Source organism: Meriones unguiculatus, chromosome 14 (assembly GCF_030254825.1).
Source record: "Meriones unguiculatus strain TT.TT164.6M chromosome 14, Bangor_MerUng_6.1, whole genome shotgun sequence".
NCBI lineage: Eukaryota > Metazoa > Chordata > Mammalia > Rodentia > Muridae > Meriones > Meriones unguiculatus.
This window is the reverse complement of record NC_083361.1, coordinates 64578720-64601053: the sequence shown is the minus strand read 5'-3', so window position 1 is coordinate 64601053 and position 22334 is coordinate 64578720. Positions and strand designations below refer to the sequence as shown.

The 22334-nt window shown below is 41.9% G+C and overlaps 1 protein-coding gene across 7 annotated transcripts in view; it reads right to left on the bottom strand.

Moving 5' to 3' along the window:
- The window catches only part of Agbl1 (AGBL carboxypeptidase 1), an 887605-nt gene that overhangs the window by 792393 nt on the left and 72878 nt on the right, over positions 1-22334 (bottom strand). For 6 of the 7 annotated variants that reach the window (XM_060367383.1, XM_060367384.1, XM_060367380.1 and 3 more), the window contains exons 6-8: positions 10700-10908; positions 6088-6253; positions 5072-5136 (exon numbers count right to left, since the gene is read on the bottom strand). In XM_060367383.1, the coding sequence (XP_060223366.1) occupies positions 5072-5136; positions 6088-6253; positions 10700-10908 (440 nt within the window). The remainder of the gene's footprint in view (positions 1-5071; positions 5137-6087; positions 6254-10699; positions 10909-22334) is intronic. The other variant, XM_060367381.1, reaches the window with a different exon arrangement.

The following is a 22334-nucleotide window of genomic DNA, read 5'->3' as shown; positions in this document are numbered from 1 at the left end:
AAATTCACCTTGCAGGTGTCAAGATACATATCTGCTTCTTAGCAGAGGAGGCCATGAGTTCCTTATCTCCAGATAATAATGTTAGCCCACTCAGGAAAGAACTTAAAGAAATATACTTGCTTATAATTTTCAACTTAGAGGGATGAGTATGTAAAGCATTTTTTAGCATGGATGTCAGTATTCCCTAGCCCACATCAGAAATAAATGTACAATAAACTATGTAAACAATAAAACATGCTATAAGAGACATTCTTTTTCTTGTTCATAAATAGCATCACTGATGTTATAATCCCTTTTTGCCTGGCTACCTTTGCTGTTTTGGTGTTTCACCTGCACAAACATCCGATGAGCACTTTTCAGGGGCGAGAGCCTTTCTAGATACTAAAGACTCAGTGACAATGAAACCAAGGTCCAAGGTCCAGTAGGATTTGCCTTCTAATAAAAGAAATGAGACACATGTAAAGAAAATGGAGCACAGTTATTTCCAGCAGTGGTAAATGCTAGAATGCTGGAGGATGGAGACAAGTTTGGCATTAAGATCGGAGAGTGTGCAGCTGATGGAACTGAGTGACTTGAGAAGGCACACAAAGGAAGTCCCTGTGATGTAATGACTGTAGAAGACACAATGCTCGATAAATAAAGAAAACCATTCTTGTGAAAGGAGCTGCTTGAATTTGCTTATGGAAAGAAGATGCCAAGAACATGGAGCAGAAGCAGAAGATCATAGCAGATGAGATGTGAGAGGAGGTAGCAGAGGGCCATGGCTGATATGTGCAGTTTCTGGGAACAACCTATCCTGTTGTGCTCATGTCTCTCTGTAGAGTTAAAAGTTCACCAGCAGTCATAGGTTTCTCTTCATGGAACAAATCACACGAGTAATTATGCTTTTCTTCTAGATTAGCATCCTGTAATAGCATACGCTGTCTCCACTCTGAATACATTTGTGCTTCCCAAGGGTCATGGTGTCTTACAGATAAACTGTACCCAGGATGATACTGTCCAAACCCTCTGCCTTTCCATACTCAAATCTCCTTCCCAAAATATGGAAAATATACCTACCACAAGCTTTAGAAACACATTTGGAAAGATAAGGAAAACCTGCCAGTCCTGAAGGCCTATATCAAAGAAATGTGGAAAATAAATGCTTATATTTCTAAGCCAGTGGAAAGGAAGAAAGTGCAATGTTCTATCCATCTCATATAATAGTCCTACAAACTCAGCTCAAAAGAAAAGTAAATCCCCTGAGTTTGACTTAATGATACATTCAAGCATGGTTCAGGCAGGCTTCCGCACCCACTGCTCTCATCTCTACAAGCTTTGTCTGTCAGTTCTGTTCCTGACCCTCAGTCATGGCCCAGGTGGCCCCATCAAGAACACAACATGGCTAGCCATTGGGAAGACTGTCTCTACCAACGAATAGGATTATTTTTTAGAGTGAGGCTTGTTGTTTAAGCCATAGGTGGCAGTGTAGTTCATTCCACATTTGATCATTGACCCATGCAGTCCTACAGCAGGGGTTAGCAAACTGTGACCCATTGCTTTTCTTTGTAAATAAGGCTTTCTTAGGACATGGTTGCACTCATCCCTCTCCATGCCATGAATGACTGACTTCTTTGTATAGCAACAAAGATGGATATGATGTGGAAAGACTATTTCTGTTCTACAAAGACATGAAGCTGAGACTGAAGACATGGCTTGATGGTTAATAGTACTTGCTACATAAGTATGAGGACCTGGTTTTGGATGCTAGTGACCATATAAAAAGCTGGACAAGGTCACATGTGCATCTAAGCCCAGCGCTGTAGGGGCAGAGACAGGAGAATCACTGGGGTTTGCTGGCTACCAGTTCAGCTTCAGAGACTAAGAAACCATATCTTAATAGAATATGGCAGAGAGTAATAGAGCAGGGCACCCAGATGTTCTCCTCTGACCTCTAAATGCACATGCGACCACATACTTGCATGCTTATGTATACATATGAATCAACCACACAAACACATGAGACCTTCACCACATCATATAAGACTATTTATGCTCATCTAGGAATGGGCCCGCTGTTGTGTCCTCATATTTTCTAGGATTCCGGTAGCCCCTTAATCTCAACAATGCATTCTGATCTGTCTTCCTTAAATTGGACCTCATGAGCACTGTCACTTCCCTGATTCACACTTGCTTGTTCAAATCATAAAGTGCTTAGTTGACCTTTAGGAAGGACAACTCCAAGCTCACAGTGGTGTGAACACTGACAATAAAAACCAATGTCTTGTTTGCTGTTGTATCATACAACCATTCCCCCAGAACTTCCAGAACTTAGCCTGATCTGTGTGGACCATACCAAAGAAAGCACCTGAAAGAAAGAAAAGAAATTCAAAAAGAAAAGAAATTAATGTGTGGGGGAGTGGGAGGGAGAGGAGCCCAAGCACACTCTGTATTCTCCTCTCTCCACAGTTTTCCCAAATCTAATTCACACATGAAGAAAACAACGTAGCCACCATCTTATCTTCATGTGTTGTTCCTCTTTTCCTATGTTGGCCCCGACATTTTCTAATCAAATCAGATCATTCAACTCCTCAGACCTTCTACTTATGAGATTTTTTTTTTAATGGATTTACCCAGATATAGGATTCATTTATCTGCAATTTTCAAATGAGAATGTTTCAGGCTAACAGCCTGGGTCAAACTTGTGATTAGAAAAGAAACAAGATGTGTTCCTTATCCATATTAGGGGCAGCAAATGCTACAGCAATCACCAAGAAAAAGCTGGTTGCTGGGAGGCCAGCTCTCCTATTCTGAGAGTCAAGCCTGTTTTACCCCATTGCTCTACACCCACCATCTCCTCAGCCGTAGGTTTTAATGAACAGTTTATAGGCCCTCACTAATTTATCTTTGTTTCTTTCCCAGCTAGATTTTTATATTCATTTAATCTCCACACCTTCCTACCCTACCATTCTCTCTAGTACGGAGTCAGAGAAAGCATCAGGACTCCCTAAGACTCTAGCTAGCTGCGTGGAGTCAAGCTCCATCAAACACTGTGTCCCCCTGCATCAGACACCTGAGGCGGCTGACAACGCATCAGACATCCAGTTATCAAAGTTCAAGCAAGAGGGGAGTAGACGGTGGCATTGATGAATGACTTCAGCAGCCCGGTATTATTCAAATGATTCTGCACGTACTCTATAGGCCTGCGTGGCCAAGCCACAGCAAAGAACCAATTTGCTACTGATGACTTCAGAAATGATTCTATTTATCAACAAAACCTTGGGAACATCAGACTGTCAATAGCAGTCTAAGCCCAGAGACGGGCCTGAGAGAGAGTTCCTAGATGTCTGCCATGGCCAGCAAAAGGGTGAGAGATTGCTTGGATTGAGAATTCCAAAACCTCTTTCTCTGTAGGAAAGGAAAGAAAAGGAAAGGGGAAGGAATAAAAGAGGAAGGAAGGGAAAAGGGGAGGAGAGAAGAAGAGAGGTAGAGACTTGTTTCTTTTAGTTTCGTATAACATTTTAAACTGTGTGTAAGTATGGTGTGATGTGGGGGGTTTATGTGTGTGTGAGAGTGTGTGTTTTTGCTTTGTATGGAGTGCATATGTGTTTGTTACATGTATATGTATGAGTATGTGGTGTGTGTGTATGTTTGTTATGTGTGGTGTGTGTTGTGGTGGGGTGTGTGTTTGTTATGTGTGTGAGGTATATGTGTGTGTGTCTGTGTGTGTGTGTTTGCTATGTATGTGGTGTGTATGCATATGTGTGTGTGAGTATGGGGGGTGGGGGTGTGAGCGTGTGTGTTTGTTATGTGTGGTGTGTGTTTGTGTGTGTACATGTGTGTGTCACTGTGTGTTTATTATGTGTGTAGTATATATGTGTGCATGTGCAAGCAAGCACATGTGTGCACACACATACACATACTCAGAGGTAAAAGGACAACTTGGGGAAGATGGTTCTCTCCTTCTATCATATGAGCTCCGGAGATTGAACTCAGATCATTAAGCTTTGCAGCAATTGTCTTTATCTGCTGAGCCATCTTGCTGATGCAGAATTATTTTTAAGTTTGAATTTCACTTCCAGGACTATGTTTCAGATCTTATGCTACAGATGACAAAAGTAAGGAACTATGAATGGACAGACTTATCCAAATTTATATACAGCAAATAAAAATGGAGACAGAATTATAACTCATAAACCAACTATCGTTCTTCTAGGAGAATGGTTGACAATTAAGAATGGTTTGGAAGTTTGTGGAGATGCCTTTTGTTCATAAATGAAGGGCAAAGTGATGAATGCAGTGGGTGAATAGTGAGTAGAAATCAGGGATATTGTCAAGCACAACCTCCTTCAAATAAGAAATATTCGGTCAATATTAAAATAATGCTAAAGTTTAAAACACCTATCACCAAAAAAAGGCAGCCAGCAAACTATGTCCTTCAGACTGGAAAACAGCTATATTCATTCATACTTGTATTATGGATGCCAGTTCTTGTGTTATAATGGCAAATTGAGTCATTGAAGAAAAGAAGAAGTGGTTCACAGAGCGTAAAATAATTACGGTGTGAACTTTGATTAAAAAGCTTGCAGCCCTCCCTTTCAGGGATCACTGTAAGATAGGGAACAAGCAACATCATGTCTTTGGGAGCGGAGCTGCGCATTGGAAAGCACGGAAGACTAATCCATAGAGGTGTGAATGGGATGCACAGGGCCACATCCCTGTGCAAAATGGAAAGGGGGTAAGAAATAGGACTTACGAAGATGGGTGAAGTCTAGCAGAACGTTCCCTAAATCATCTTTCTATGCCCTTATTAAATAAACCAACCCTAAGCCTGGAACCACAAGTCTGTCAGGATCATACTGGTAGAATACTTGGATCATAGTCAATAGATTTGCATTACAAGGAGACTAGGTACGAGATGTAGCAAGATGAAAATGACATCTGAAAAAGCCACAAGAGGATCTGTGCTTTCCAGACATCACTACTATTGGAGTGACAATGCTGGAGTAAGTTCAGCAGACATAGGAAGTGGTGCTTTCTTCTGTGAGGTGTCGGCATAAATATTATCGCAAGCAAGGGCAGGGTTACCTACTTCTTTCACAGCCTCCGCATCTGAGTCTTTGTCCATCTCCTCATCACCATCATCTTCAAAATCTTCTGGGTGGGAGAAATGAGGTGAAAGAATGAGGATACTTGATTTCTGGTATATACTCGCCTATGCACAGTGGCCTGGATTTTTTTTGCAAATAAGGGATCCATTACCAAGCAAGGACACATTATGGATGTTCACACATTTGTGTGCATACTGTGCACATGAGCATATGCGAGGAGGAGGCCATGATGCCTAAACCATCATCTCGAGCAAAATGAATTTGAAGAGAAATAGCACACAAATGGCACTACAGTTTTCCTACTTCTTGATTTGGAGTATTGATGCAACTGACACTGTCAAAATTTACAGACCACGTGTACTCTAAATTCATTGTAATTCACACAATGCCTTGATCAAGTCCCTGATTTTAAAATGAGGGAATTTAAGAACTCTCCACGAGCTTTAGAAAGCATCAGATGCCATGTGCCAAAATTTCAAGTGTGGGAAGTCTGCAGGAAGGAAGAGGAGATTAAAAAAACACTAGAATCTTTGACCTTAAGGTCTTCCTGGAGGTTGAATCATGATGCTTTTGGATATTCTAAAACATGTATTATGGAGTTTTCAGTGATGAAAGCTTTACTTCAGTTTTGTCCAAAGGACGAACTAATTACACCAATAGACAGTACAGCAAAGAGGTTGGGGTAAAACAACTATGGAAAGATTTTTTTTTGTTGTTTTGTTTTGTTTTGTTTTAATTAGATGAGATGACTGTACAAGCATTCATTAGCCACCAGGCAACGCGGCAACAGCTAATAATTAGGGGCAATGTGAGTGAGCTTGAAGCTTCTTCTCCCTTCTTATGAAAACTCTATTCTTTCATACGTGTCTGTCTCTAATTAGCTTATTAGACAATCACAGCTGACCCATACAACTGCTTCTGCTTTGATCCCCATCCCTCTGACATGCTGTAAAATGTGAACTCTCATCTCAAAGCTTAGCGCTGCCTGCGACTTTACCTTCGGCTAGACCTTGTGGAGGCCCCGAGCTGCTGCTTCCGGGAGCTGGGAAGGTGTAGGCACTCCTGGCAGTGACCAGGGGGAGTGGGCTCTCGGGGTAGCACTGCCTGAGGATCTGAATCACAGCAGAGATCACAGGTTCCACGCTCTTGTTCTCCAGGCAGGTCTGAGCGGAGAGAATATTATAACAGACATGTGTGCGGATGCCATGCTGGGACATTATTTCAGATAATGAAATGCACAAACCCAGGCGGACGGTAAACAGTGCTGTATGGTGTTTAGTAGTTTGAGTGTTCTAAAGGAGAATGTGGTCTAGTCAGAATCGGTATTTTTATTTCTGTTTTGCTGCGCGGGTGGCATTGGAGGCTCTACTGGAGGCAAGTCCTTATCTGGGACGCCTGAGGAAGGAGTACTGACACATTCCTTCAGACACCCGTGAATCACTGTGAATCATGGCCTAAGTTGGGGAAGGAGCAGGCTGACTTGATGAAAGTCTTGCTTTTCTCTTTGGGTTGTTATCTGAACAGAAAAATGTGAAGGATAAACTATGAAATCATAAGGAAAACCCAAGCAAACTCCACGTGCCTAAATTCAACAACTTGCTTGTCTCAAAGCCCCACTGTGCAGATCTCGCTTGGTACCTACCCAAAGCAAAGAAAACGCGAATTTTCAAATGTAATGTTTTGACGGTGATGGAACATGACAACACCTTTCTTTACAGGCACTGTGAAAAAGGTAAACGGACAAGTTTACCAAATTGAGACAGAGGTGGATGTAGCCTGGTAACTCTGTGTCCAAAACACACCAGTAGCTTGGAAAATGTGTCCTATGCTGAACTTGGTATAGAAATATGTCCAGCAGCAGGATGCAGGGGTACATGCTTGTAATCCAGGGACTCAGGGAGGCAGAAGCAGATGGATTTCTGTGGGTTCAAGGCCAGCCTGGTCTATAAAATGAGTCCAGGACAGCTAGTGCTACACAGAGAAACCCTATCTCAAAAAAAAAAAAAAAAAATCCAGGGTGAGACTCCAGAATAAAAGTCTTACAAGATACAGAAAGTTCTCAGATCAAGAAGGCATAATAGCTAGGTGCTGAGCATCTGAACATCCTCCATATGCCCTGACTTGTGGTGTTGTCCTACATGGTACCTCTCTCTGCACTCATAGTACAGGTAGCTCATAAAAGCAAAGAGAGAAAATACCAGTAAAAATGGAGCTGGGGAAATGGCTCCACTAATAAAGTCCAGGCCATGCAAGCACGAGGCTCTTAGATTGATATTCCAGGACCCACATTAGAAAAACAGACTGCACAGCACAATACACCTTTGATCCGAGCACTAGAAATACAGAGATAGAAGAACCCAGAGACCTTGGTAGCCAGCCAGCATAGCCAAGTCGGTAGTCCCCAGGTTCAGTGCAGACCTTGTCTCCAAAAATAAGATGGAAATAAAATGAAGAAGGGACTAGATTTCAACCTCTGGCTTACATACACACACACACACACACACACACACACACACACACACGCACATTCACAGATTATGCATCTGCACACACATGCACATACACAAACATGCCCAAGAATTAGCAACGAGGCCTTTGGATACTGTTCAGGGTTAGAGCACTTGGTTAGAATGTGTAAAACCTGCATTCAATTCCCAGCCACCACTACACACACAAAAAGCAGACTGCAAAATGTAAGTGAGCCAACTTTCAAAACAGAAATGTCTTAATGCAATCAAGAATGCCACTTTTTCTTTAGTGTGCTCAAATGGTACCAATCAAGTGTCTCTGCAGACACAGCAGGAAACACTCCCAGTGGAAAATGAATTAGTTGAAGATATTTCATCCCTTTGGCCTGGTCAAATGGCCTCAAGTGTTTGTTGTAGAGTTATTAGTATTAGAAAAAGGGAAAATGGAGTGTGGAAGAGAAAGAAGGAAGGCAAATAGATGCAGATTGGGGATGATGCTCTGAGATTCAGCCTTAGGGAAAACAGAGCTAAGTCCAAGCCAACAGCATCAAAATGCCAACATTTTGGAGCCCAGCTCTATCTGCAATTGCCACTGACACAGCCACTGATGATGATTGATGGCAACAGCTTTTTTTGTTTTGTGTGAGATGGTCCAGGTGAGAACTGAGTAGAAGGAGAAAAGCAAGTTCATGCATCCTAAAAGTATGGATCATGCCATAGCTGAACAAAAAATATTGGGCAGGGAGGGGTGGTTGAATTATACAGAGATCAGGTCATTAACGAAATGTCATATTGGGCGGCCTTCCTTTATTTGGAGTTAAATGTTCATGAGTTCCAAACTTGATTATTGATTCCAAGAAAATAATAATTTCTAGATTCACTTGTCATCATGTCCCTTGAAAACAGACCAGATGCTAGGCAGGAGGGCAATGTCCGACGACAACATTAGGTTAAGAAGTGAACTTGGTGAAAGTCCCTGTAGGAGAACATACTATTTAAAAGGCTGAAAGCAAAGTGGCGGGGGGGGGAAGCATCAGTGAATGTGGGGATTTCAACCCCTGAAAATTTCTCCCACATGTTGTACATATGTTTCCATGTGACAGGATTCGTGTATCATAGACAATTTATTCAGCATTGTTCCATAACCCTTCCTGGGCTACTTTTTCATATAATACCAATCAGAGATTACAACACGGGCTGAACAAACCTCACTATGAAATGTAGATTCTGCCAACACTCACATTTGACTTCTGTTTACAACAGCAAGTGGAGGCTGGAAGCTTATTGATTGCTTAAGAGAGGGATTGAAGACATTACTGACCTGTCTAGGAACTGTGTCTAAAGCACTGCATATGTGCTTGAAGCCTCTCGCATGCCTGGGCTTTATTTGCTGTAATATTTTTTTCACTGTGTCCCTCTCTGCAATATACGACTGTAAAAATCACCATCTTTTTCCTCTACTGCTCTTTTGGATATGTTTAGTGCAAAACAGAAAAACAGCCAGTGATATAGAGGACAGACTGGGTGAGCATGCCAGCTCCAATGGGAGTGCCTGGTATCAGCCACTGGGGGGAAATTTCACAAGGACTGGGTGAGATTAGAGACTTGGAAGATCATGAGCTTACAGAGCACAAGGAAGCTTGGAAAAATTGAAAGCGCTGCTTGATCCAGAAAAGCAGAATTCAAAATGCAGCTATTTCATGACTGAGAAGCTCTGCACTCAGTAATGACAGAGAAAAACCCAGAGGTAATAGCAGACAGAGAATTAGATATCGGTTTGCAGCAACAATATCATGTTAGTATTTAGAGGGGGATGTGGTTTTTAAAGAGAATTGGAAAAGTCTAGTGACGCTAAGGTGGGAGAACAGCACTCTCCTTGGCTGCTTCATTGCTTCTGCATGGACTCAGGTAGAGTAAATTTGGAAGGTTTCCAGAAAGGACCAATGAGCACCAGAGACTAACAGCTGGGAAAATAACAGGGAACACAAGACATATGAAACAGAGCAAGTGATGGGTATTTGGATGTTCAGGTCTCTGAGACTGTATTTTAATCAGCCCTAGTCAAGTGTAGCTGAGGAATGTGTTACTTGAGTTGGACCCAAATAACTTCGGACCATACACCCCACCTGGTGCAGATAAGTGCCAACCAAAGGAGTCTCTATTTTCTTTGCCTGGGACACTCCCTTAAACTTGGTATGATGGGCTGTCCAATAATTTAGGTTTGGGTATTACCTACTCAGAGAGACCTTACTGTTACTAAATGATCTTCTCCTTCCACCTATAGGAGTCTCTCTTACTTTATTGGTTTCACAAACAACTGCAAAAATCTTTCTCATTGGATGTTTTGTTTATTTAAGGCCTGTTCCTGCTAAGACATGTGCTCTCCTAAGATCAGAAGTACCATTTGTCATGTTCACCATAGATTCCCAGTACTATTTAGTCCAGTGACCACTCAAACTCAAAAGAAGGCTAAGATACAGCATGTATTTGCCTGAACACAGGAACTTATTTAGCGGACAAAACAATCTAAATGTTTCAATTCCATATTTTTAGTGCATATGTATGTGTTTCTTTTATTTATTTTGTTGTTGTTTGAAACAGGGTTTCTCTGTGTAATCCTGACTGTCCTAGAACTCACTCTGTATACCAGGCTGGCCTCAAATTCACAGAGATCTGCCTACCTTCTGCCTCCTGAGCACTGGGCTTAAAGATATGTGCCACCAAGCAAGGCCATGTATTTCTTTAAATAAAAAAAAAGCAAATTGATGGTTTGAGAAGGTAGATGATAGTTTAAAAGTTTCACAGCTTTAAATTGGGATCTATTATTCTGGAGCCCATAGTCTTAATTACTTTGCTATTTGTCATCTTTAGTAGTATGCTGACAATAAACACATAATGATTCTGAATGAATGAGTGAATGAATGAATGAGAAAACTCATACTGATTGAATGATTGAATAAGAATATGAATGAGTGAATGACTAAGGATTTGAATCCAGAACACCTGCCATATTGAACCAAGAGCCATGTTGAAGCTGTTGCTTTAGTTTTCCCTGCTTTGTTCAAGACAATTTCCATGCTTCAGCCTTTGAGGATCATCCAGAAGTCATCTACCTGCTGAGGAAATCCCCATGTTGGCTACCTGTGCAATGCTGAAGAGAGTCTCCATGCCTTGGGCTGCCAGGAAGGCCTCTCTGCCAGACCGGAGGGTGACAATGTGCCTGAGGCAGAGCAGGAGCCCATGGCGGATCAGCACATAGGTGTTGGTCACATCGTGGCTGTGCCAGTCCTGATGAAGCCTGAGTAAGCTGGTGACATAGCCTCTGTTCACTGCCCTGCGACAGTTAGACTCTGGAGACAAAAGGAAAACGTCACGTCAGTCACAGCTCCCCAGGACATGGCAGCCTGAGAATGCCAGGTGTCTCCCACTTAATACTTACAGTGGCCATAATAACAGTATATAAAACTGCCAGCTGTTCTTTTAACCAAATGATTGAAATTAACATCTCTAGTAATAGGACATGAGTTCATAACATGCCCCGCTTAATATGATGACCCGAGAAGGACGCAGCATCACTTCTATGGCATTCCTGCCAAAACACATGATGTTAATCTTAGCATTAGGAAAGTCAGCAAGCTCACAGTGAGGTAAATGCTACAAGACATGTGACCTATATTGTTCTCAAGTGACAAGATCATAAAAAGGAAAAAAAAAAAAAGACTTGGAATGGGGACAGGAAAAGACTAAGACAAGATGACATGGCACCTAAGACTAATGTGTAGTTATAATTCAGATAATGGGCCAGAAAAAAAATTACTTTTGCTAGAAAAATCATCAGTGAAGCAGGAGTTAAAATTTGAGTAAACTTCGTAGATCACCTCCTAGTACTATGTCAATATTTATTCTATATAGCTACTTCCTTCTAATTGAAACACTCCTTATCCTTCCTGGAGGGAGACTCAGGAGACTTAGGAAGTTCTTGAAACTGAGAAGATTCAAAAAAAACCCTTTCCCAAGGTTACATAAGCAGTAAGTAACTGTAGCGTTACAGGAAATTGCAGAAGCAGCTGCCTGCAAGTTCCGAGGGGGATGGCTGTAATTTTCATGAGTCATTGCTCATACTTCTGAGGCAGGCCGTTTGGTGACACAGCTGTCTGAGTCGCCCATGTCCCTGTAACTAACCTTTCACCATGCCCCTAGAAAGTAACCACAAGAAAAATTCATTTCACTAAGGCAGACTTGAGTAGAATCTTTTCTTTGGTTTGTCATCGGTACCCTTTCTGTGATGAATATATGTTTACTCATGTCTCCACAGGGAAAGTCACATAACACAATTGGCACCCAAAGGCTGCTTGACAGACCCATGGATTATACTGAAAGAAGCCGTTGAATGGATTCTACTGTTAGAGTTAAGCCTGATATAGCTGAGGGTGGGGCAGTCCCAATGTGGCTACCTTTCCCCGTGTACTATGAGATACTATAGCTCCTTGCTTTGGTGACTTTTTGTGATCCCTGCTATGAACTGATAAAGCATGCAACTGATGCCAAGCCGTCTGAGGGGTGAGTGCCCTTGGATGGCGGCTGTCTTTCTCTGGTACGAGGGGGCCAATCTTGAGTGTGGAATGGGTTTGAAGATGCACCCAGATGAGTGCCTGACTAGAGACCCTAAAGTAGTACATGCCGAAAGGGTTCATAAAAGGGCTATGGTAGCATCTGTCCATGATAAGACATATAACTAAATCTGAACATCCTGCCTGCAAAGAATTTTGCCCACATAAGAGGGGAGTTACAATGGGAGAAGGCATGGAGACACTCCCCTTGGCACTAGCATGAAAAGTGAAATAAGCTCAGATGAGACTGGGGTGTTTGCTTGTCATTTATTATAGCTGGTGGGACACAAGGGAGAGAGAGTACACTTTAGATCTTGCTAATAAGCTCTTCCTGGGGTCCCAGAAGATGAAATAAAGAATCAGACAGCAAGGAGAAAGAGAGTGAGGTCAAAAGATAGAGGATGCTATTTCAGGCAACCTTTGATATGGAGAAAGGGGGATCCTTAACTACACATGCAGATGGGGGCTTTAATAATGACAGCTGTCCTGTTTGCCATTCTGAATGAGATTTAAGCATCCTCCCTTAGGGTCCTCCAGTAGATGGCTATCCTATATTATACGGCTAATGCCCACTTTTAAGTGAGTATATACCATGGACTAGGGGAAGGGGTGCAGGGAAGAGGAAGGGAGGGTAGGACTTGGGGGGAGTTGAGGGAAGGGGCTATATAATTGGGATATATAATAAATAAATTGTGAAGAAAAAAAAATTTAAAAAAAAAAGAAAGCTATTGTAATCAGGGAACAGTCTATCTCTGACCTGCTAAAATTGGGAAGTAATTTTAAACAAGCAAGGGACTAACCTTTCACAGCCATGTTTGTGAAGCTGAGAGACAAAGATGCAGACAGAATCGGTCTGAGTACTGTGGAGAAACCGAACAATATAACTGCTCCCCCCCCCCACTCCTTGAGACAAAGATTTCATATGAGGTGATACAAAAAGATCCTTCGTGGACAGGCTTATATACATCATTAGGAATACTTGACTATCACTGAATGAAGTTCTCGTAAACAGCAAGAACGGATAAAAAGGATGGACAGATGTTACTGAAGGAATTAGGCCACGGGTTCTGGGCCAGACAAGTTTGTGTTCACTAAAGATTTTTTTAACTTAATTCAGCATGGATCCCAAGACTAATTTGGAGCTTTTGTGGCTCTGCAAAGCCCCATAGTAGGATACAATTTAAGGTAGTAGGGGCTATGACAGATCTTAATTCTGTAACAGGGGATGGCAGTCATGTTCATGAGGCATATGCCATGGATCTCAATTTGCAAGTAGGTGCTGGATGTGTGAGTTGTTCTCTGATGATGGGTCCTTTCAGCAACCAGGTGTGGCTGAGGAAAAAAGCAGTGGGTGTTGGCCTGGAGCCCATCAGACCCAGGTGCCAGCCTTCAAACTGCCATCTAAATACCCATAGATCACCACTACTGTCATCCTCGGCTATGGAGAAAAGCGTCCCTCTTCTTTACAACAGGCAGTGCTTACTTCATAGACTCATAACCTGTTAAGTAGCTGTGAATAAGTGAGCGTTACTGTGACCTAGTAGTTCAATGCTTCCATAAGTGGAAGAAAATGAGGACATCAACATCACCTCCTCCAAGGATCAGAGAACACCTCTTTTCCAGATCCAGGAAGCTCGTGAAGCTTACCAGATTGACAGGATGCCCATCTCTGAAGTTATGTAAACAATTAACAGCTGTGAAGCAGAGACGTCAGTAGAGCATGTGCCCCACACCTGTCTGCACACTGGGCAGGGAGTGCCAGCCTTGCAATTCTTTGAGTCATGACCCATGCAGGGATCCGGTGTTTGAGTGATATAACTGCCTGAGTTTCTTTTGTTCTTGTAAGTAACCCATTATTCAAGCTCCTGTAAGTAATGTCCAAAAATTAATTGGTTCCCCAAGACAGACTTTCAATAGAAGAAATTAGTTGCTCTGTCATTCCCTATCTGAGATGAATAGACATTTGTTTGTAACTCTCCAGGAAAAGTTACACAACTGTTTATTTTTAGATTTTGTTAGACAGAGGTTATATAAGAAAATACTCTACTTTTTAATAAATTCTCTATTGGAAAAACGTGGAAGTCTATAAGTTATTCTAAGAAAAAATAAAAGAAAATAATGTTGGGTAGGAAAAGGGGAGAGATTAGGAAAGGAGAGAAAGAAAAGGAAAGAGAAAAGAATGATGGAAGGAAGGAAGGAAGGAAGGAAGGAAGGAAGGAAGGAAGGAAGGAAGAAAGGAAGGAAGGAAAGGGTTTTTTCCATCATAGTTTCATTCTCTCTGTCTTTACAAGGCTGGGTGGGAGAAAGGATCAAGTGAGACACCATATTTTAAAGGTTAGTATGTGTTGGAGATGTGCTAGGTGCTTTTCCCAGAGTAGAGAAGCCAGTTAAGTTGACAATCGCAGGGTCACGTGTTTATTTAATGTGGCTACCATGTCAGCATCCACTTCCTCTAGCCCAACGAAACCTTTCCCTCTCCAGGTAAGATTCTAATATGATGCACTTGTTTCTCAACTCACAAACACTAAACCAGCATTTCGTTCTACTGCCAGCCAGATCGAATGGACAACGTCAAAGTCATATAAGTAAGTTCTCTTGACTTCATACTCCTTTGAGGGAGTCAGTCAGCAACCTCTGTGGGCAAGCCCTTAAATGGACCATGCCCTTAGTGAAGGTATGGTTCCTTTACATCCTCTCTTCCCATTACACATTAAACTCCCTGCCTTGTCCCGGTTCCTTTTCAGCACCTATGGATCATTCATCTTTTCTCTCAGTCTGAAACTAATAACTGCTTTTGTGACAATGTGTGTTTGGTTCTGTTTGACACACCAGATTGCCCCTGGTCAGCACTGGTGAATGGCTGTCTGAGCTTATGGCCCCTCTTGACAGAAATACTGAAAGACCAAACTACAAAGAAATTATGGCAGAAGGCTGGGCTCAGAAAAAGAAGGAAAATCCTCACATAAAGACTATTAAACCCCAAGGTGGGCTGTGGGAAGAGATCAAGCTGCACTGATGATGTTCAGGTCAAAGCAGACAGTTCACCCTGAAGGGTTATTCCATGAGGCTTCCTATAGCTAATAGAAATTTAACAGACTTCTGCCTTCCCCTCTTCCATGCCTTGATTTCTCTGTCTCAGCTCAGTTTTCCTACTGATCTCTGCTGAGACTAATATATGGATCTCTTTATCAAGATACCTTGTCAATTGTCTCTGAAGGAACACAAGGCCAGTAATAGTCCAAGATAGCCCTGTCAACAGTTCATCTACGCTGGTTTTCAGATTAATTTCTCTGCACTATGGGGCGAGTGGTTGAGTGTGGAAGTGTCAACCCAATGAGAGGGTTGTGGTCCTTACAGCGCCTACAAACCAAATGAGGCACACTGTGAGACTCCAGATGGCTGTCTCTGTGACTCTGCCACAGACATTCAAATCCTGCCCTTCTCTCGAGGCTATGTGGCTCCATTATATGAACCAATCATGCTGGCTTATGAGACAATATGTGCTTCTAGCCAAATGCATGTGAGGGAGCTCCCCTGAGCTGTAATCAGAAGAGCAGAATTATAGCTTCAAGTATTATTTTTTTTCCACAAGACCATGTAAGCACACACGGGTGTAAAAACAACATGGAAATTCAATGCTGTATTCCACAGAGATTTTTCTCATAATATTAACAGACCTTTTATTTTGCTTGTTTATAACATTTTAAATTGCAGGGCTTTTCTTAGCACTCCCGAGAATTTTGACCCATGTGAGGAGCTGATTTTATTTTGTTTTTTTTTTCTTTTACAACATTTCATGCAGCCATGACCCTGAATTGAGAGTGATGAGACTTATGACTGGTTATATGTTTGTGAAAGGTTTAAAGCTCTTTCGATGCTTCCTTTAACAAATTATTCCTTTGTAACAAAAAAATATTTCTTGCCTTGGCTGTTCTTAGCTAGAGTCCTTTGCTGTCTGAATTGGGGATCCAGTCTGTCTGATATCTGATGTTTAAAAGAAAATTGGGGACTAACAAGGAGGTGTTAAAGGAAACTATTTTTTGATGAAAAGTGCCAGAATGGCAAATATGGACACTGGGGCTCTGTATGCAGTGGCAGCTTGATGATATTTATCTTTATCTATTGCAGAGCAATGTGACCAATAATACATCATCCTAATGACCTTCATTCATTATTCGTTTGGGGTTTAAAAAAAAAAGTGGGCAATGGAGAAAAAAAATCTTTAATTGTCTGAGAGAAAAATCCCTTATCAAATAACAATGATTTTATTCATGGTTTCCCAGTTAATCCCCAGCAATCTGCCATGTTTACTAACATCTAAAGTAAATAACCCCCTTCTTTGCTGACCCTATATCAATCAATCTTTCTACAAGAACAGTTTGGGAAGTTTTTGCAAAAGTCAATACGTATCTAACACCCGACAAGTGGAGATTCATCAAACTTTGGAAGAGCAAAAGTGGAGAAGAGCCAAAGAATGAAATGAGGGTCGCTAGGATCAGCGGCTCCAAGTTCTTGTGAGACCTGAGAGGAAAAACACCACTTCTCAGAGCAGAAACATATTCAGGAGAAAATGTGAGTTTTCAGACACAGCTCTGAGTGAGCTCAGAGTCTGGGGGACTCCCAGCATTGCAACTTTCTTCCAAGCAGACCAACTTTTCCGTAGTCTGACTATATAAAAGGCTTTTTCTTAAGATTGTTTTTAGAAAAACCAATTCCTATTGTGTGTGTGTGTGTGTATATATAGATATATATATGCCCATATGTTTGTGTGTATGTGTGCACACATGCATGCATGCATGCGCACACATATTGTAACTCCCTAGAAATATGAGATGAGGTACATAGTTTGAAATATAGAAGTAGAATGACAAGATGGAGAAAAGTCCTAAGCCCTTGTACCTCCCTGCCTCCTGGGTATTCCTTGTTTTGGTTGGCCACTCCAGCTACAACTAAATATCTTTGGCCCATTTTCCATTGTGGAATCCTGGAACAGCAGATAATTAATTTATGTTTGTTTTCACTCTAATTCATCTTTTTATATTCCCCTTATCTCTCTGGGTTTTGTCGTCGCAGGGCCTTCCTTTTTAGCTAATTATCTTTCTGAGACATGGTTTGCTGGTATCCTGATTTTTACTCAAAATATTTTTAACTGAAATTCAAATGTTTTACTTTAGTAGAGATGCCTACTAGTGTAGTTTTTTAACTCAGGTAAGAGGAAAAATAAAATAAAATGAACCAGAAAGAATTATGTTATGGTATCAGTGGTACTTAGCTACAGGAAGGGGTATTGGTGATTTAAATAATTAAGAGAGTAAGAGAGAAATAACCCTGTGGTTGGAGCTATAGTCCAGTAGCCTGTAGACTTTTGGTGTATGCCATGTTGTCAATGTTTAATCACAGGGCAAGCAGGCCTGCAGGTTACCATAGCAACCACCTCACCTTTTGTCTTACCCCATCTCTTTTAAAAGTGAATTATCTCCCTAGCCCCTCAAGGCATTGGTGAGCAGAACCATCTTTACAAAGATATTTGTCTTCTAAACAGAAAAGCCTAGAGACCTTTAAGCCTCAAAGCATTGACTTTCTCCTGGAGAATCTGGAGCCTCATGGCAGCTGCTTTTGAGAAATGCTTGGAGTTCCAGATTAGTACAAGTATCCCGCTACTCTGCCCAAACAAGAATTTGGCAAAGTTAAAGAGAGTTGTCTGTCAATGCTGTTCTTTATTCTTTTATCTCAGGATTGTTTCAGTTCTTTAGAGGTAGAGTGAGGTCTTTCATCAAAAGAATTGTAGGGATCTGTAGCACAGGACTACACCAGACCCTGACAGCTACATCCAGGAATGAGGCACACAGATCAGCATAAGCCTCTAAGCTCATCTTTGGCATCCACGGGTACTTGTCCTTGCTTTGCTGGCCCTGACCCCTGTGCAGACCCTGCAGCTTTCTGAGAGCTGTCTACCGCAGTCCTGAACAAGGCTGGGCTCCACCCCCTTTCTAGCTGTGTAACACTGAGCTCAGTCTTTTATCTGAAAGACAAAATGAAAAATGGCTTCCTCGCTATTAATTTGAGAACATTAATTGAGATAATATACACTAAGCCATCTAATGCCAGAGACACAATAACCGCTCAAGACCTGCTGCCCGTGAAAATGAACATCATCAACATGATCACCACTGTTTATGATTCTAGCAACACCCTGCTCTTATGTACAACGAAGGGTCAAACGTTCCACAAATGAATATGTTCCTTTTCAAAGCCCCATTCAGGGACAAAAGCAGCAGCAACACATAGCTTTGGAGTGACCAAGGGCCCTACCATTTACTAGACATGCGGTCTCAATTACATTATTTAGTACCATACTTTAAATGCAGTTTAAATGAGTCCCTCCTGCCTCCCCTGCTAACTCAGGAGCAGCCATACCATTCAATGTAAATTCGCACACGTTAGCCCTCTTTACAAGACCAAGAACAAGTTATTTATCCCCAAATATACTGACACGGTGTTAAAATTCCCATTCCAAAAAAGAAGTGGGGCATAGAAAGCAGGAGCAATGCCAAAGCAAGACCAATAATCACCACAGGGAATGTGTGGCAGAGCAGGCAGCAAGCAGACAGATTAACCAGAGGCAGGGCAGGGTAGCCACCAAAGGCATGACCCAATAGCTATTTCACCAAGCTAGGCCTTCCCTCCTGAAGTTTCCTAAACATTCCAGCATGGTACTACCAGCTGGGGACCTAGGCGCCAACATTTAACTTCATGAGAACATTTCATGTTCAAATCATAAACCATTCTTGGGTTTGATAAGATAGGTGTATATATAATAATAAGTGCAAGGATTTGAGGCCTTCAGACACTTCTGGGAAAGAAATCATATTCAGCTACACTGCATACTCTAACATGCTATCTTGGGAAATCCCTGCACATAAAGATCAAAGAAGTCCATGCTTTGCTTAGAAATGTCCTAAAAGTCCATTTTCTAAGCATGTTTAAGCTCTTCCTATACAGGAAAGAAAACTAAAAGCAGACAATCACTTAGCAAGGCTCACTGAATTCCACAGTACCTTTCAAGGTCTTCTTGAAAGCTTTCTCTTCACCTGGTCTACCAACCAGGAAAAACTACATCACAAAATTTGCTCAGTCCCAATCAGGACTTCACACTGAAACATGCACTTTGACCCATAGCACTCAAACCCTGCACTTTCTCACCTGGAGCTCTCCATTCTGAGACATCATGAGGCTCAAGATAAGGATGTCCCTACCTATAGTATGTATATACTGTGTACACCTTTGCAATAGACCGTTTTCATGATCTTCTCAGTGAGCCAATTTAGAAAATATTTTTGGACAAAATAGCCTTTCTTAAGGTTTTCAAAACACATTATAAAACAATGAGCTGCCTGCTTTCCCACTGTAATAACAGGCACAAGGAGAACTATTTATTTGCTGAATGTTTCCTATGTGCTCAGCATCAGCTAATCATTTTACATGGATCATCTTGTTTGTCTTATGGAAGTGCTGTAGATTACGCATTATATTTCTAACTTTACAAATACAGATGCAGAGTCTGAAAGATGTTGAAAGGCTTAGTGAAGTCCAGCAAGCTTATAAATGGTATCTCTAGGATTCTAATAGAATTTCCCACCTGACTGAAGAGCTGACATCCTATCCTGTCCCCAAACCCTTGATGCCCCAGTTAGCATCCAGTACAAACATTTAACTCTTACCGATACAGCCAGCTTCTTGCAAAATGTTTCTGAAAGGCTACTGGAGCTAAAGCCTAAGGATCTTAGAGGAAACAGATTTCTCTCCTGCATCTTTCATCTGCCCTGTGTCTCCTCAGACTTCCAAATTCTAGTGAGAAGCAAATTCCACAAGGTTTATGGACCCCAATAAGTAGCCAACAATTATTCAAGTCACTAGAGACAATGTCTGAGGGTCTTTCTGATAGCCAGACAGAAACTAAGTGAGGCCAGCCCAGAAGTCAGGAGCAGAATGTAAAGTAAGCGCAATGATTTTGAGAAGCAGGGCCCCGAGGTTACCTTCACTCACTCCCTCTACAGCTGCAGCAGAGGTTCAGCTCCTGCACAGAGATGAAGCAATGGGATACAGACTGAAAAACAACGGTGGAAATCACCGTTGATTATTTGTTGCTCAAACAATAGGACTGACACTGGATTCAGTCACAGGTGCTTCTTTCTCTTTGTAATGCAGACACAGCTCAATAAACTTGAGTGTTGGTTTCAAGCAAAACCTGTTTTCCCATCGCTTGTCTTTATAAAATGAAGGACACTTTGAGTCCCAGGACTAGAGGCTCAAATGGGGGAGAAGGCCACCTATAGTTTTTCCAAATAGTTTTGAATTTGGATGTTTCTCTTTTTTTTATTTTGAGGGTTTTAAAAAAGATTTATTTGTTTACTTTATGTATACGACTGCTCTATCTGCATGTAACCTGCATGTCAGAAGAGAATGCCCTATCACATTATAGATGGTTGTGAGCCACCATGTGATTGCCGGGGACCTAACTCAAGGCCTCTGGAGGAATAGCCAGTGCTCTTAACTGCTGAGCCATCCCCCTGAGCCCCATGTTGTCTCTCCTTTAAGCCAGAAGCTCCACTTTAACTTCCCCTGACATGGCTCAAAACCAGAGGAACATTCACCCTCTCAGATTAGCCTCGGAGTCTGCATCTTCCTCTCCCTGCACAAGGGGAGGTTCTGCTATTCCTCCTGTCCTCTGTCCTCACTTCCTGGTGCAGGACCCTTGGCAGCCACACTCTACTCCATGACAGAAAGGCCCCTAGAACAGAGATTCTCTGATTCAACATTCTGTATCACATATAGTAAGCAAATCAATACTCCCATGCCCTAACTTACTGGTTTCTTTTTGTGTAGATCTGGGGCTTGTACCTAGAGTAGACCTAAGTTGTACCAGTGAGCTGTGATTTAATCACTTTACACACACACACACACACACACAGAGAGAGAGAGAGAGAGAGAGAGAGAGAGAGAGAGATGTGAACCTAGCCTTTAATGGCTGAGCCATATCTCCAATCCACTATTTGTTTGTTTTGAGGCAGCGTCTCACCAATTGCCAGGCTTTGAATTTACATTTTTTTTCCCACAGCCTCCTGAGCAGCTGTAATGGCCCATCAGAACTGGCTTCTGCATTTAGCAATTTCAAAGCATATCTTCCACATTTTTTCCAAAGTAAGATGTTACCAATGATAGGGCATTAATGACAGTTGGCAGCATTATTTTCACTCTTAGAACTATTTGAATACTGATGCATCTTTCCATTGATGGCAGAGAATATGATCATGTTGTCATATTGATACTTAAAAAAAAAAATCTAAAAATCAATTGATTCCCAGCAGCAACCTGGATAATTTACTCTGCATACACAAGTAAACCGAGACGTTCTCCCTCAAAACCAAATCCTGCTGCCGTTGCTGCTGCTCCTGCTTTAAGCAATGAATTGCCAACTAAAACTATGCCCACACACACCTAGGGTGCTATAGTATTCCACTCCACAAACATTTATTTAGCATCAGTGATATGTCAATATGTTCCGGGCACTATTGCTATCAGGACACAGCTAACAAAAACAAAATGAAGTCCCATATCGCATGGGGGCATGCATATGTGTGCAGGCAGTGGTGGAATGCAGGTGCCGACAAACACAGAACCTTCAGAGTAGTGGCTAGTGGGAACAGAGCGTGATGCTCCAGTGGCTGGGTGGGGCAGGTATGTTAGATTTTGTGGCCAGGGAAGACTTTGCAGATGAGGCACTTGGGCCAAGACTACAACCGTGTAGTTATGAGGCCTCACTGCTAAGAAATCCCTGAAATCTTAAGAGCACAGCAAATGAAAATTGCTAAAACTTGAACAAAAAGCTGGAGAGCTAAAGCCAGGAGGGAAAGTAAGGGCAGAAGTTACCGGAAATGACCAGAAAGGTGGATAAGGGTCTCTCACCTGCTAACTCCCTCTTCCTTCCCTTCCCCCTCTCCCTCTGTCTCTGTTTCTGTCGCTCTCAGTCTCTGTCTGTCTGTCTGTCTGTCTGTCTGTCTGTCTGTCTCTCTCTCTCTCTCTCTCTCACACACACACACACACACACACACATACACACACATGCAAACCTTGAGAGCCATTACAGAAAGGTGGACAAAAATGAA